Source organism: Staurois parvus, unplaced genomic scaffold (assembly GCF_062004578.1).
Source record: "Staurois parvus isolate SC_StPar_1 unplaced genomic scaffold, SC_StPar_1.0 ptg000237l, whole genome shotgun sequence".
Classification (NCBI taxonomy): Eukaryota; Metazoa; Chordata; class Amphibia; order Anura; family Ranidae; genus Staurois; species Staurois parvus.
The window spans coordinates 5,481,293-5,493,552 of NW_028318033.1; the positions used below are offsets into that span (position 1 = coordinate 5,481,293).

General features: G+C 41.8%; 1 protein-coding gene across 1 annotated transcript in view; it reads left to right on the forward strand.

Annotated features, from left to right (window-relative positions):
- TTC6 (tetratricopeptide repeat domain 6) overlaps positions 1 to 12,260 on the forward strand; it is a 247,165-nt gene that overhangs the window by 176,657 nt on the left and 58,248 nt on the right. The window contains exons 25-26 of the mRNA XM_089680254.1: positions 3,017 to 3,136; positions 5,191 to 5,264. Of these exons, the coding sequence (XP_089536380.1) occupies positions 3,017 to 3,136; positions 5,191 to 5,264 (194 nt within the window). The remainder of the gene's footprint in view (positions 1 to 3,016; positions 3,137 to 5,190; positions 5,265 to 12,260) is intronic.

The window sequence follows — 12,260 nt, forward strand, 5'->3', positions numbered from 1 at the left end:
GTAGTGCTCCAAGTATCTTTTTTCATACCGCTTCAAAGTAGAATAAAAAGAGTGCCGCAGATCAGTCCTACACAATCTGCTTCCAGAGCATCTACCAAAACCTGTCAATAGATGTTTTTCCACACCTCATCCCTATGAGCCTGTATACTTTTTAAAAGATGTGAGTTGCCTAACTTACATTTTAACAATAAATTGTTATACAGTTTACACTTAGAGGCGCTGTGTCCTCTATCCCTCTACTCTAGAGCATGCTTCACTCTATCACAGCTTGCCCAATTGTCAACTGGATTACCCTCTGCCAGATCTCGAACATATTCCATTTTACAATAATCTACATGGACTGCATGATATATGCATCTCATACAATTGAGCGCAGAGTGGCCACTCCAGGTGCAAACATGTGAACAGTTAATCATGAGCTCACCACTGCTGCCTTGTTAATCATTTGCATGATGAAGAGAACTGAAAAAAATAAGCGCTGTGGAAAATGCTCTCAGACAAGCACCTTAATGAAGGTGCATCTTTATTGGGTGAGACAAAGTAGCAAATATAATAAAATTTGACCAGCCTGAAGTGGACAGTGTGACTCCAATGGACAGCCTGTCTGCTCTGAAGGGAGCTGAGATCGGAGCTGAGATTGGAGCACCCTATAAAGATGCACCTTCATTAAGGTGCTTGTCTGAGAGCATTTTCCACAGCGCCTATTTTTTTCAGTTCTCTTCATGATATATGCACCTGCCTACTCTCCCTTTACTCGACATCATGGCAATGTTAACACTCTTTCTTGGTTCAAGAAGCTGGTCCTAGAACAACTCAAAGATTTAGCTGATGATGACGCCCTTGAGATGCTGCCATGACCAGGGGACCAGGTGTTATTTAAAAATCCAAAGTTTGAGAGGCAGCAAATTGGAAACCAATCAGGTGATCCCCTTGACAACATCTATTGAGACAAAATGTATGCCTGGGTGGAGATTGTGCTGATGTCACCCATGCCTGTCTGGAACTGGCACCAGTGGTGTTTATGACTTACATGCTCATGTGTCTTTCAAGTTTGTAAGTGTTTAAATAAATCATTTGTATGATATCACACTATCTGGAGTATTATCCTTTTTGACCAAGTACACAGCTGATCATAATAAGGGAGGAAGAGAGGAGGAGAGATACCAAAGTCTGTGACACCTCTTTTCCATCTAGGATGTTACAAGCAAGATATGTTCAGCATCATGCTCTGTTAGACCACCTATAATCTGGGGTCTAACTATTCAGTAAGAAGCAGTGTGTTTTTTGTGGTGGTGGGCACGAGAGCCTCTATTTTACTACACACATGGAGGATTATTGTGGACACAGCTTTTTCATTGTTTGGTGATTCATGTATTTTGACTTAATAATATTATTGGTAGGAGCACATTTAAAGTATAAGTGACTCACTACTAGTATATTTATTATCAATAGCTCAACAGCAACTGGATATCACTTACTGAGTATTTGTATTGGTATTTGTGAGTGCGGCTATTGTTTCATAGTTTGTTTAGGTTTATGGTTCACAATGTGGATTTTTTTGGCACTCAGCACAGTTACATATTTTTCACATTAATGTTAATAAATAACGGTGTCCCGCTGCAGCTGGCATGCAGTTGTGAGGTGGATAGAGTAGGGACACGATCAGTGCTGGATAGGGACAGCTTATTTAGCCCTAGGGACAGGTTCCAGACAAGGAGGGACATACTAGGGACACTACTGTCTTGGACTCCAGTGCTGTGATAAAGGTTTTGGATTAGTTTCTTCAAGTGCGCCACACTGCTACAGTGTTACTTAGACTCTGATACCATAGCGTTTGGAACTGTTAAGACAAGCACCTTACTGCTGTTCTCCATGTGTTACTTGTTACTTTAATCTATCCAAATAATAATTGTGCCAATTTACTTGGTCTCTGTGTGCCATTCTTCCATATTGGGTACCAACTAACTGGCCCCGCCCACAAGTTTTCAACTTTATGAGTTCTATGCTTGTGCTGCAAAAAAAGCTTTGGCCATTCTTATCTTTAAACTAATAATTATGTGTATAAATACAATTAGTATAAGTTCTAGAATTTGGTTAATATTAGTCTTCTTCAATCCCCTGCATGACAGCATGAGAGAGAATCAGTAGTAGGGAGCAACCGAGTCTACTGCACAGCACATGCTAACAGGGAACAGGATGACAGGAGGGAATGGGTGGAATGTGTTTTGACTTTTCATTGCACTGTTGCTCCTTTATTGTCCAGTCAGCAGCATGGGAGGTGTTCTTTACAACGCTGGACTGCTGCTGCAGTGCAGGTCAAGCAGCTGGCTATGCATCTAAAATCTGGCTGCAAAAAAACTACAAATCCTATGGCAGGTACAACAGCTCCCATTCAGTATATGTATTATAACTGTGCCCTAAAAGAGAAGTATGGGACTTTTTTAAAATTATACCTACCTAGGTGGATGCAGCATAAATATAATGCTGCATCTGTCCCCACCGGCTCTAAGGGGGAGAACTGAGTGATCAGACACACAGCTGATCATTCAGTTTTCCCTGCCGCTGTGACTGTCAGTCACCGCTATCTGCTTTGTCCCCCCCCAACACTCACTGGAGCGCTGGGTTGTGGAGGGGGTGGGAGTGACTGGCTCAGGCTCTCAGTGGATCACTGAGAGGCTGAGCCAGCTGCCGGTCCAGAAATATGGGTAGACCCCGACTTTACAGTCAGAATCTTTCCTCAGCCTGGACCGGCTGAGTGGACTTTAGCCCGCTGTCAGCTGAAAATGGGTCACAGGAGTGCAGAACAAACTGTACTACTGGGATCCACAGGAGAACAGCCAACCAAGCTTTGGCTGTACTTCTCCTTTAAGCTGCTTCCCTGGAGTTTAGCTTTAGGTGCACTCCTGACTTTTTTTGAGGAGATATACTGTATTTTTATTTCCTGATTCATACATTCAGATATATAATAAAAAAAAGTAGCAATAATGTTTGATTCATCTGTCCTGCATGTTTCTAGGCTTTGAAAGATTATGCTATTGTACTTCTTCTGGGAGGATGGAAAGAAGCTGATGTTAAAGTTCTTGTTAATCGCGGATTGCTGTACCTTGAGCTTCATGACTATGCCAATTCATTGGAGGTACCGAGTCAGAAAGTGTTGACTGATTGCTGTGGAATGTTAATGTATTTCTTTGTGAATGGAGATGTATGGAAGATTCTGTCAAAGAGTGTTAATGGGTAATTATTTTATGTATAGCTGGTATTACGTGTTTTATGTGGCACACATTATCTATATCTAGCAGAAGACCTCCAGACAAATATTTTAAAAATCCATATAGCAGTTGGTATAAAAAATACTTGTATGTGCTATCTATTCATTATTGTAATCCAATCTGTAGTTTTTCCCACAGTGATAGTCTTTGTTTTTCAATGAAGAACACTCAAAATCATTAAACATTGATGGTGAGCTTAATGAAGAAAACCCACTCAGTTTACCGTAGGATCAATTCAGTTGGGTCCGGACTGTGCTGCTCTCGGCATCACCTGCTCTCCCTATTGACAGCGGAAGGCGGTGGCTGTGCACAAAGGCACATGGGGGCGAATAGCTGCAGATCTTGAGAAGGAGGAGGCTGCACAGACGCAGCGTAGAGAAGAAGAAATGTGCTAAAGAATTGCATCATTAGTGTAATGGCATGTCCTTCAACCTACCTGGCCCATACCCCGGAGGTTTTTTTTTAATGTGATCTTTATTTTCAAACAAAAGTTTTCATGTACGAAAACAAGGAAGCAAGAACAAGGAAAAACATGCATTAGGGTTTGAGTTACAGTTGCATCATGCATTATGGCTAACACTAACTTCCATATACGTAGGTGGAAAACAAGAATCTCCATGTACCTAAATGCCATGTGCAATAAAGTGTAGGCATGACAATACAACAAAAAAAATAATGAAAATAATAAAAGGGGAAGGGAAAATACAAAACTCCCATCAGCCACTCTGGCAGGTAAGGAATCTATTGCAGGGGCTAGGTTGCAGGTCCGACTCAAACGCGGACACACTAGGGTTGAAGTTTAGATGGCGTATAGCTTTAGGTAGTCAGGGGCTTACATAAAGGTGCTCTGAGAGCGTGTGGCATTTGAAGGTCCCGAAACCTCTACCCCTTAGGATCAGGAAGGTCCCGAAGGAGGAGCCTGCAACATCCCCAAGGACCCTGAAGACCTAGAGGTGTAGTGAATCCATGTAGCCCAGATGGAGTAAAACTTACTATAGCAGTCTTTGCATGTAGCCATCCATTGCACCGCCTCCATTACAGTGTTAACCAGTTTAACCAACAAATCACGAGTAGGAAGCTGGGGCTTTTTCCAATACATTTTGATCAAGCGGCATGCTGCATTCAGATGTGGAAGAGCACTTTTTTTTATAGTGGCTAAAAGGGATGCAAGGCACATGGAGCAAGACTTGCAGAGGGGAGTCAGAAATGTCAGTATTGAGAATTGTTTTAATTTGGGCTCTGATTGTGGCCAGTGGGAGTAGAAAATGCCCTAGGCTTGGTGGACAGTGGGAGGAACAGTGTCTCGTCACTGGTGTCAGTTGGAGGAACAGTTCCCCATTGCTGATGTCAGTGGGAGTAACAGTGCCCTGTTGCTGGTGTCAGTGGGAGGAATAGTGTCCCATCGTTGGGGTCAGTTGGAGGAACAGTGCCCTATCATTGGTGTCAGTGTAGTGCCCAGTCATTCGTGTCAGTGGGAGGAATAGCGCCGCATCGTTGGGGTCAGTGGGAAGAATAGTGCCCCATCATTGGTGTCAATGGATGGAATAGCATCCCATCGTTGGTGTCAGTGGGAGGAATAGCATCCCATCGCTGGTCTTAATGGGAAGAATAGCACCCTATTGTTGGTGTCAATAGAAGGAATAGTGCTTCATATCAGAAAAAGTGCCCCACAGGTGGGATAAAAGCAAGCAAAGGGCAACATCCGTCCTGCGGGCTGCAGTGTGGAGACCCCTGGTTTAAACCATGCTTTTCTGTTATGTTATTTACTAAACTTAAAAGTAAACATACCTGCCTCAGTGGGTACTTTTTGGCAAATATATGAAGAGAGAGAGGGAGATCAAGGGGATCAAGTTGGCTGCCATTAACATTACAGAGGTTATGATACTTATGGAGTTTACTAATCAGCACCTTTTGTTAACAGGACTTCAAAGCTGTGGCTAGGAAAACTCCAGGAGACATAAAGATCCATCAGGTGATAGGAGACTGCCATCACAGGTATTAACATCCTAAAAAGTTTGTTTATTACGTAATATTTAATGATAAATAAAAAGTGTTTTAAATACTTATCCACCTTTGATCTACTCTTCCTGGTACAACATTATCTGTTATTGTTCCAGGTGATTTGCAGCTATATGTGGCTGTAAGGGCCCTTTCGCTCTTGTGGAACTTGTCATGCGACTTTGGACATGGCAAGTCACATGACAGTCGCAGCCTATTGTTTTGTAACGGCACTTGTTCAGATCGGTGTGCCTTAAAGTCACAGCAATTTTTTCAAAGGTGCCTGCACCATTTTTGTGCGACTCTTAATGCAACTTTGGTCCAGAGAGTGTGAAAACAAATCAAAGCCTTGCTCCAAAGTCGCACTGGAAATTATGTGACTTTGGAGATGTGCTAATGTGATCTAGCTTTGTTTTGGACACCAGATATAATTGGTATCCGCCCTCTGAAGAAGTGCGTGCGCATGAAACACGTTAGAGGTGATGTCACGCCGCCGGAGCCATGTGGAGGCCCGGCGGCCATCTTTATGCCTGGACGGTTAGTCCATTTACACATCAGATGTCATTTTGATGATTTACCTGCTTTTACCTGCTGATTTTAAGCCTTGGAATTTGCAAATCCTTTTATACCACTTTAATATACCTAGTATCATTTACCATACTATACTATGGGCATTTTTTATGACCTCCTTTTTGGAGCCATTTTTTTTTAGAGCCCATCCTGATCCAGCCACCTACCAGTATCCAGAGAGGGAGTTCCTTAAAGCTGACATCAACACCCGTCCATCCCTTTATGGGATCTCTGGGCAGCTGGATCCATTTTTCCTGTTTACTCCACCATACCTAGAGGGAGGACTATTCCTGGAGGGGATCATTTCCAGTACCTTAAGGGGACCTCTACATATAATTTTACACAATGTGTATTTACGTTACGCATCTGGTGAGTGCGTAATTCTGCTATTTCTTTGGAGCACCATCAGTTGGATTCTGCTAGTCACCTTACATTTTGATCTACTTTTTCTGGCACTTTATGTTTTTATGGACATTTTGAAAGTGATTTTGTTGTTTTAAGCTCTGCACCTTTTTATTTGATATATTACTTGAAGGTTTTATTTATTTATTTATTTTTGGTTTTATTTTTTTTTCATTCATCTTTTTATTATATAATTATACAAACAACATTAAAACATCTTCCTATACAACGTATGCTTTTCTCATTTTCCCATAGTATAAATACATTCTTTAGGCCTCCTATTTGCCCATATGAACTTAGTAATCATCTTTCTGATTATTACGAAAAAAGCTCCAGGTAATGATATCGGAAGCATTTGAAATTTTTACAGAATTTTTGGGAGTATCACCATCCTAACTAGGTTAATTCTTCCAATCCAAGAGGCCCTTCCTTTTACTAGTCTTTACAGCTCGTCTTTTATTTTGTTTATCAGGGGCATGTAGTTCGTTTGATATAAACTTTTTACCGATATCGTTCATTTTATTTCAAGGTGTCTGATTTCATTTTTCCTCCAGGAAAAAGGGAACGCTCCTTGCAGCCTTTTCTTTTCTATGTCTGTGAGGTTGATGTTTAGGATTTTCAATTTAACCGGAATTATCTTCAAGTTTGATACCCCTCCATATTGTTTAAGTTGTCCTAGGGTTGGCCACATAGAACAGCATGTCGTCTGAGTATGCAGCGACTTTGTGTTCCCTGTCTCCTATTTTTATCCCTCTTATATCCTTACTTCTCCTTACCCTCTCCAACAATGGTTCTAATGACAACACAAACAGCATGGGGGATAAAGGACAACCCTGCCTAATTCCGTTATCCATCCCAAAAAACTGAGAGAAGGTTCCATTTACTTTTATCGCCGCTGATGGGTTCTTATATAATCCTTTTATCCAATTTAACATTTTAGGTCCCATTCCCAGTTTTCCCAATACAGCAAACATGAACCCCCAATTGACCTTGTCAAATGCCTTTTCTGCATCGATCGACAATAAAATCACAGATGTTTTATATTTTTTAGCTTTTTGAACCAAAATCAAGGATCTCAAACCATTGTCCCTCCCTTCTCTTCCGGGTATAAGCCCCACCTGGTCCAAGTGCACCCAATCGAACATCAGGTCTTTCAACCTTGTTGCCAATACTTTTGCGTACAGTTTAGTATCTACATTTAACAGTGAGATCGGTCTGTAACTTGCACATTGGGAACTATCCTTCCCCTCCTTCAAAATGAGGGTGATGTATGCCTTGAGGGATTCTTCCCTCATTTCTAATCCCTCTCCTATCGCATTCATGTATTTACAAATTTTGAGAACCAATATCTCTTTAAATTTTTTCAAGTATCTTACTGTATACCCATCTGGCCCAGGGCTTTTACCTACTTTCATACTTTTTAAGGCAACATTAATCTCCTTTGGGGTAATGGGGCTTTCCAGATTTTCTAATTTTTTCTTTGCCACTCGTGTAAGGTCCACCTCACTTAGGTAGTCCTGTCTTCTTTTTCTCTCCTCCTCTCTTCCCCAATCTTTACCCCTTCTTACATTATATAGGTCACTGTAATAGTTGTGAAACCGCCTAGCTATATCTGATGTTTTAAACAGATACTCTCCCTTTCTATCACTAATTTTTTCAATAAAGTTCTTCACTTTTTTATTTCTGAGTCTTCTCATTAAGTAATTTCCTGGTTTATTTTTCCATTGGTATCTTTCTTTTGCCATTCTACTAAATATCCTCCTAGAATCCTGTTCCATTAGATCTTTCAACTCCTCTCTTTTTAGTATTATCCTCTGATTCTTATCCATCCCCTTTTCCTTTTTATGCATTTGTTCCAGTTTTTGTAGTTCTTCTATAGCCTGTTTTATTTTTTCCCCTTTCCTTCTTCTTCTCTATACCTATAGCGATCAGTAATCCTCTAATATAAGCTTTATGTGACTCCCAAACAGTTGCCTCGGACATTCCCTCGGTCTCATTTATCTCAAATTGTTCAATTTCCCTTTTTATCTACTTCTCAACTTCAGGGTAAAAGCGAATCATTAAATTTCCAAGATAATGTTTTATCTTCACCCATCCCTATTTGGAGCCTCATCGTGACTGGGGCGTGATCTGATAATGACATAACTTCTATCTTTGATCCCTTTACTATCTCCAAATGTCTATGCTCTACCATAATATAATATAATCTTGAATATGAGCCATGAGCTTGGGAGAAGGTGTAATCTCTTTCTCTAGGATGATTTATCCTCCACACATCTACCAACTGGTATCTATACAATATCCTCTTCAATGATTTGAGACTCCTCTCTCCTTCCCTCCTCCCCCCGGATGAAACATCACATCTAGGATCCAAACACATATTAAATCCCCCCCACCACCAGACTCCCCCTTTTAAACTCCATAAGTTTCCTTATGGTCCCTTCCAGGAATCCCGCTGAGTTTTTATTTGGGCAAGATATGTTAGCCAGTGTATATTCCTTTCCTTGCAGTTTTCCCCTGATAAACAAAAACCGACCTTCCAAGTCTTCCATTCTATCCTCCAGTTAGAAGTCAATTTTTGCTGAAAGACCAATTGCTACCCCTTTTGTTACCTTTCACAGGTGAATCTGCATATATCCAAGTTTGATAATACTTTGAATATAGTTTCACATTACTATTTCTGGATAGATGGGTCTCTTGGAAAAAAACAATATCTATCAAATATTGTTGTACTTCCCTGAGTATCTTATGTCTTTTTCCAGGTGAATTTAGCCCTTTCACGTTATAGGTCATAAACCTAATATCAATCATATTCTCTGATGTTATTTTGACCTGTTCCCTTCCACTCGTTTCCACTTGGATACAGATAGCTTCTACCAAACCCCATCCTTACCCCTTCCCCCCCTCTCCCCCCTCCCTCTTCCCACCCTGGCTTACATTAAGCCTAATAATTTGACTAGAAAGATCCTCCCTAGTAATTCCTTGATTGGGGTGAAACTCACTACATGACCACCTCCTTTTCATCTGTACTGATGTAATCTCTATCAAATAATCTTGTGCTGAGCCTACTGGAAATGCCAGCCCGCTCTAACCCTCCTCTACCCCCTTGATCTTCCGTCTAAGGGGATATCAACCAATGAGGGACTCCAAGGTTCTGATGCGACCCAGTTGGGCCACAGGACAGAGAGGGGGGGAAAAAAACATTTAATCTCTATCCCGTGACCCCACCCCTGTGCTCATCTTCTATAATCTACCTCCTATCTAATTGTTGCCGTCTACCTGGGACCCGGGTGTTCCTTTCTCTAGCCCCCTCAAACCATCCCTCTATATTCACTTTCTGTAAATCTAATTTTTCACAAAAGTCATTATATTCTTCTGGGAATCTCAGTCTTGCCGATCTTCCATCTTTCCACCCCACTAAGCAAGAAGTAAAACCCCAATTATATCTGACTTTTTTTCTCTCATGTGGTCTAGAAGTGGTTTCAGAGCTCTCCTTCTCGCCAATGTCTCTGGGGAAATTTCAGCAAAGATTTGTATAACAGAGTCTTCAAATTTTTTTCAGAAAAGTCCCGCAACCCTTTCCATATCTGGTCCCGATCTCCAATATCCTGTAATCTAGCTATCACGTCTCTGGGACTTTCTGCTGATATACCCTTTGGCCTTCTGACCCTATATACTCTGTCCATTTTTAAGCAATCTGTCTCTGGTCTTCCCATGATTGGATTGCAGATTCTTTTCATTTTCCCCATTAAGTCTTCCTCTTGTCCTTTTTCCTCCGGAATGCTTCTAAACCTCAGGTTATTCCTTCTACTGTGGTTCTCCCGATCTTCCATTTTAAAAAATAATTCTCTCATTTCTAGTCGCCTCTCTTCTATTTGCCTTTCTAATTTCTCAATTCATAATGTATGTTTCTCTACTTTTTTCTCCGACTCCTCCAATCGAGACAGAACATGACCCAGATCGCTTCGAAGGTTTCCAATCTCCTACTTTACAACCGTTTCCAATTTTGTAAAAATTTCTACCAAGTCCTTTTTTAAAAGGATATGTACTGGAGGCCCTTCCTGTTCCACTTTTCTTTGTGCCCCTCTACTTTCAAAAGTTGGACTTCCTTTTTCTTGGGCTTCCTCCATATTACCAAGTGACAATCTGGATTGTTCACCCCTAGAATTAATAGTGCATTCGCCCTGATTCTCTTGGTTTTGCGGTTCTAGACTTTTTTTCCCTTGTGTCGGCATGTATTTTATTATCGTGAGGAGGTTTGCGCTTGCCTGGTGTTTTAGGGCCACCGCCTTTAGTAGGTTTACTTCTCATTTTCCTTGGGAGAATCCCATTTGCAGGCTTATCTGTTATATATAACTATACGAGTCTGCTGTATAGTGCTTGACATGAATCGACTGTATAGAACTTGATACAGGTCTGCTGTATAAGATTTAATATAGTTCAGAGCTTAGTGCGGGTCTGCTGTATAGTACTTGACAACAGTCAGATGTATAGAACTTTAGTGTAAATCTACTGTTTAAGATTTAGATTTGGTATGAGCCTGCTGTTTGGAGCTTGGCACGGGTCCGCTGTATAAAATTTAATATAGGTCTGCAGTTCAGAGCTTGGTTCAGGTCTGCTGTATAGTGCTTGACAAGAGTCAGATGTATAGAACTTGGTGCAAGTCTGCTGTTTAAGATATAGGTTTGACATGGGTCTACTGTTTGGAGCTTGGCACAAGTCTGTTGTGTAGTGCTTGACATGAGTCAGCTGTATAGAACTTAGTACGGGTCTGCTGTATATTGCTGACAATAGTCCTCTGTACAGAACTTGCAGCAGCTCTGCTGTATAAGACTTGGAATGAGTCTGCTGTTTTAAAGTTTGGTGCAGGTCTGTTATTTAAGGTTTGGTGTGCGTCTACTATATCAGACTTAGTGTAGGTCTACTGTATAATATTTAGTCTGGATCTGCAGCATAATACCTGACGTGATTTACTCATCACATGCTATATCTTTACTTCCCGTGCATTAGTACTTTTCAGCCAGACATAAACAAAAAAAATTTCCACTTCCCTGATACGACTCTTCTTACCCAGAGCCCCTCAAAACTGAGGCTTCCCTCTATGGGCACTTCACCACAGCTGGCCTGCACCACGTAAACAAGACAATCTCCAACCTGTCTTCTTATATCCCCCAACCCATACACCGGGTGGTTTTACTAAGTATCAAGCACTAGCCTACAACCGGCCAACAACAGTCATTAAATGGTTCTGCTCTCTTAATTATGTCCAGTGTGCTGGATAATATCTGTGACACACCTTTAAAGGTGAGAGACGTGATGTAATGTATCAGGGGACTCACCTAAGATCCCCAGGCTCTAGACCCACTGCTGCTGCTCCCTTCCCCTTCTGACCTGTATCCACTGCCCCTACGGTTCTCAGGCAGTATCCGGGGCAGCTACGGGTCCTTCCATGCCTCTCCGGGTCCTTGCTTCGTCTCTCTCCTTCCTCTGTCCTCCATCACTTCCCCTCTTGCTCCAACTCCAGCTTCAGACTCCCTTGGGACCGGACTCTCACTCCGGTCCCATCTTGCACCAACACCACTCCCAGGTCACGCCCCAGGCACCAAAAGCTCCGCTGTAAGAAACACCCGGACCCCGCGCCTTCTCACTCAGGGTCGAGGTAGGCTCCCTCCAGGATTAGGGCATCACTTTTCCCCGCTAGTAGGCCGGCGTCCGTAGCCTCCCGTCATGGTGCTACGGCGTCATGCTGCAGCTCCTCCCCCCATTATTTGAAGGTTTTATTTGGTTCCTTTGGTGTTTTAGCTGCTTCTTTTAAGATCGCTCACTTTCTTTTAGACTTTTGCTATAATTACACAAACTAGTTCTTTTTTCTGTACCTCTGATTACTCTGTGGACTGAGATCTGCAGTGTTTGTAGCAGTACTTACTGGCTTACTGGTGAACTTCGGTGTTTTACGGCAATCATAAAGTACAATGCTTCTCTAAGGAAACCACTGTCATTTTCTGGATGGACTTCAATTTT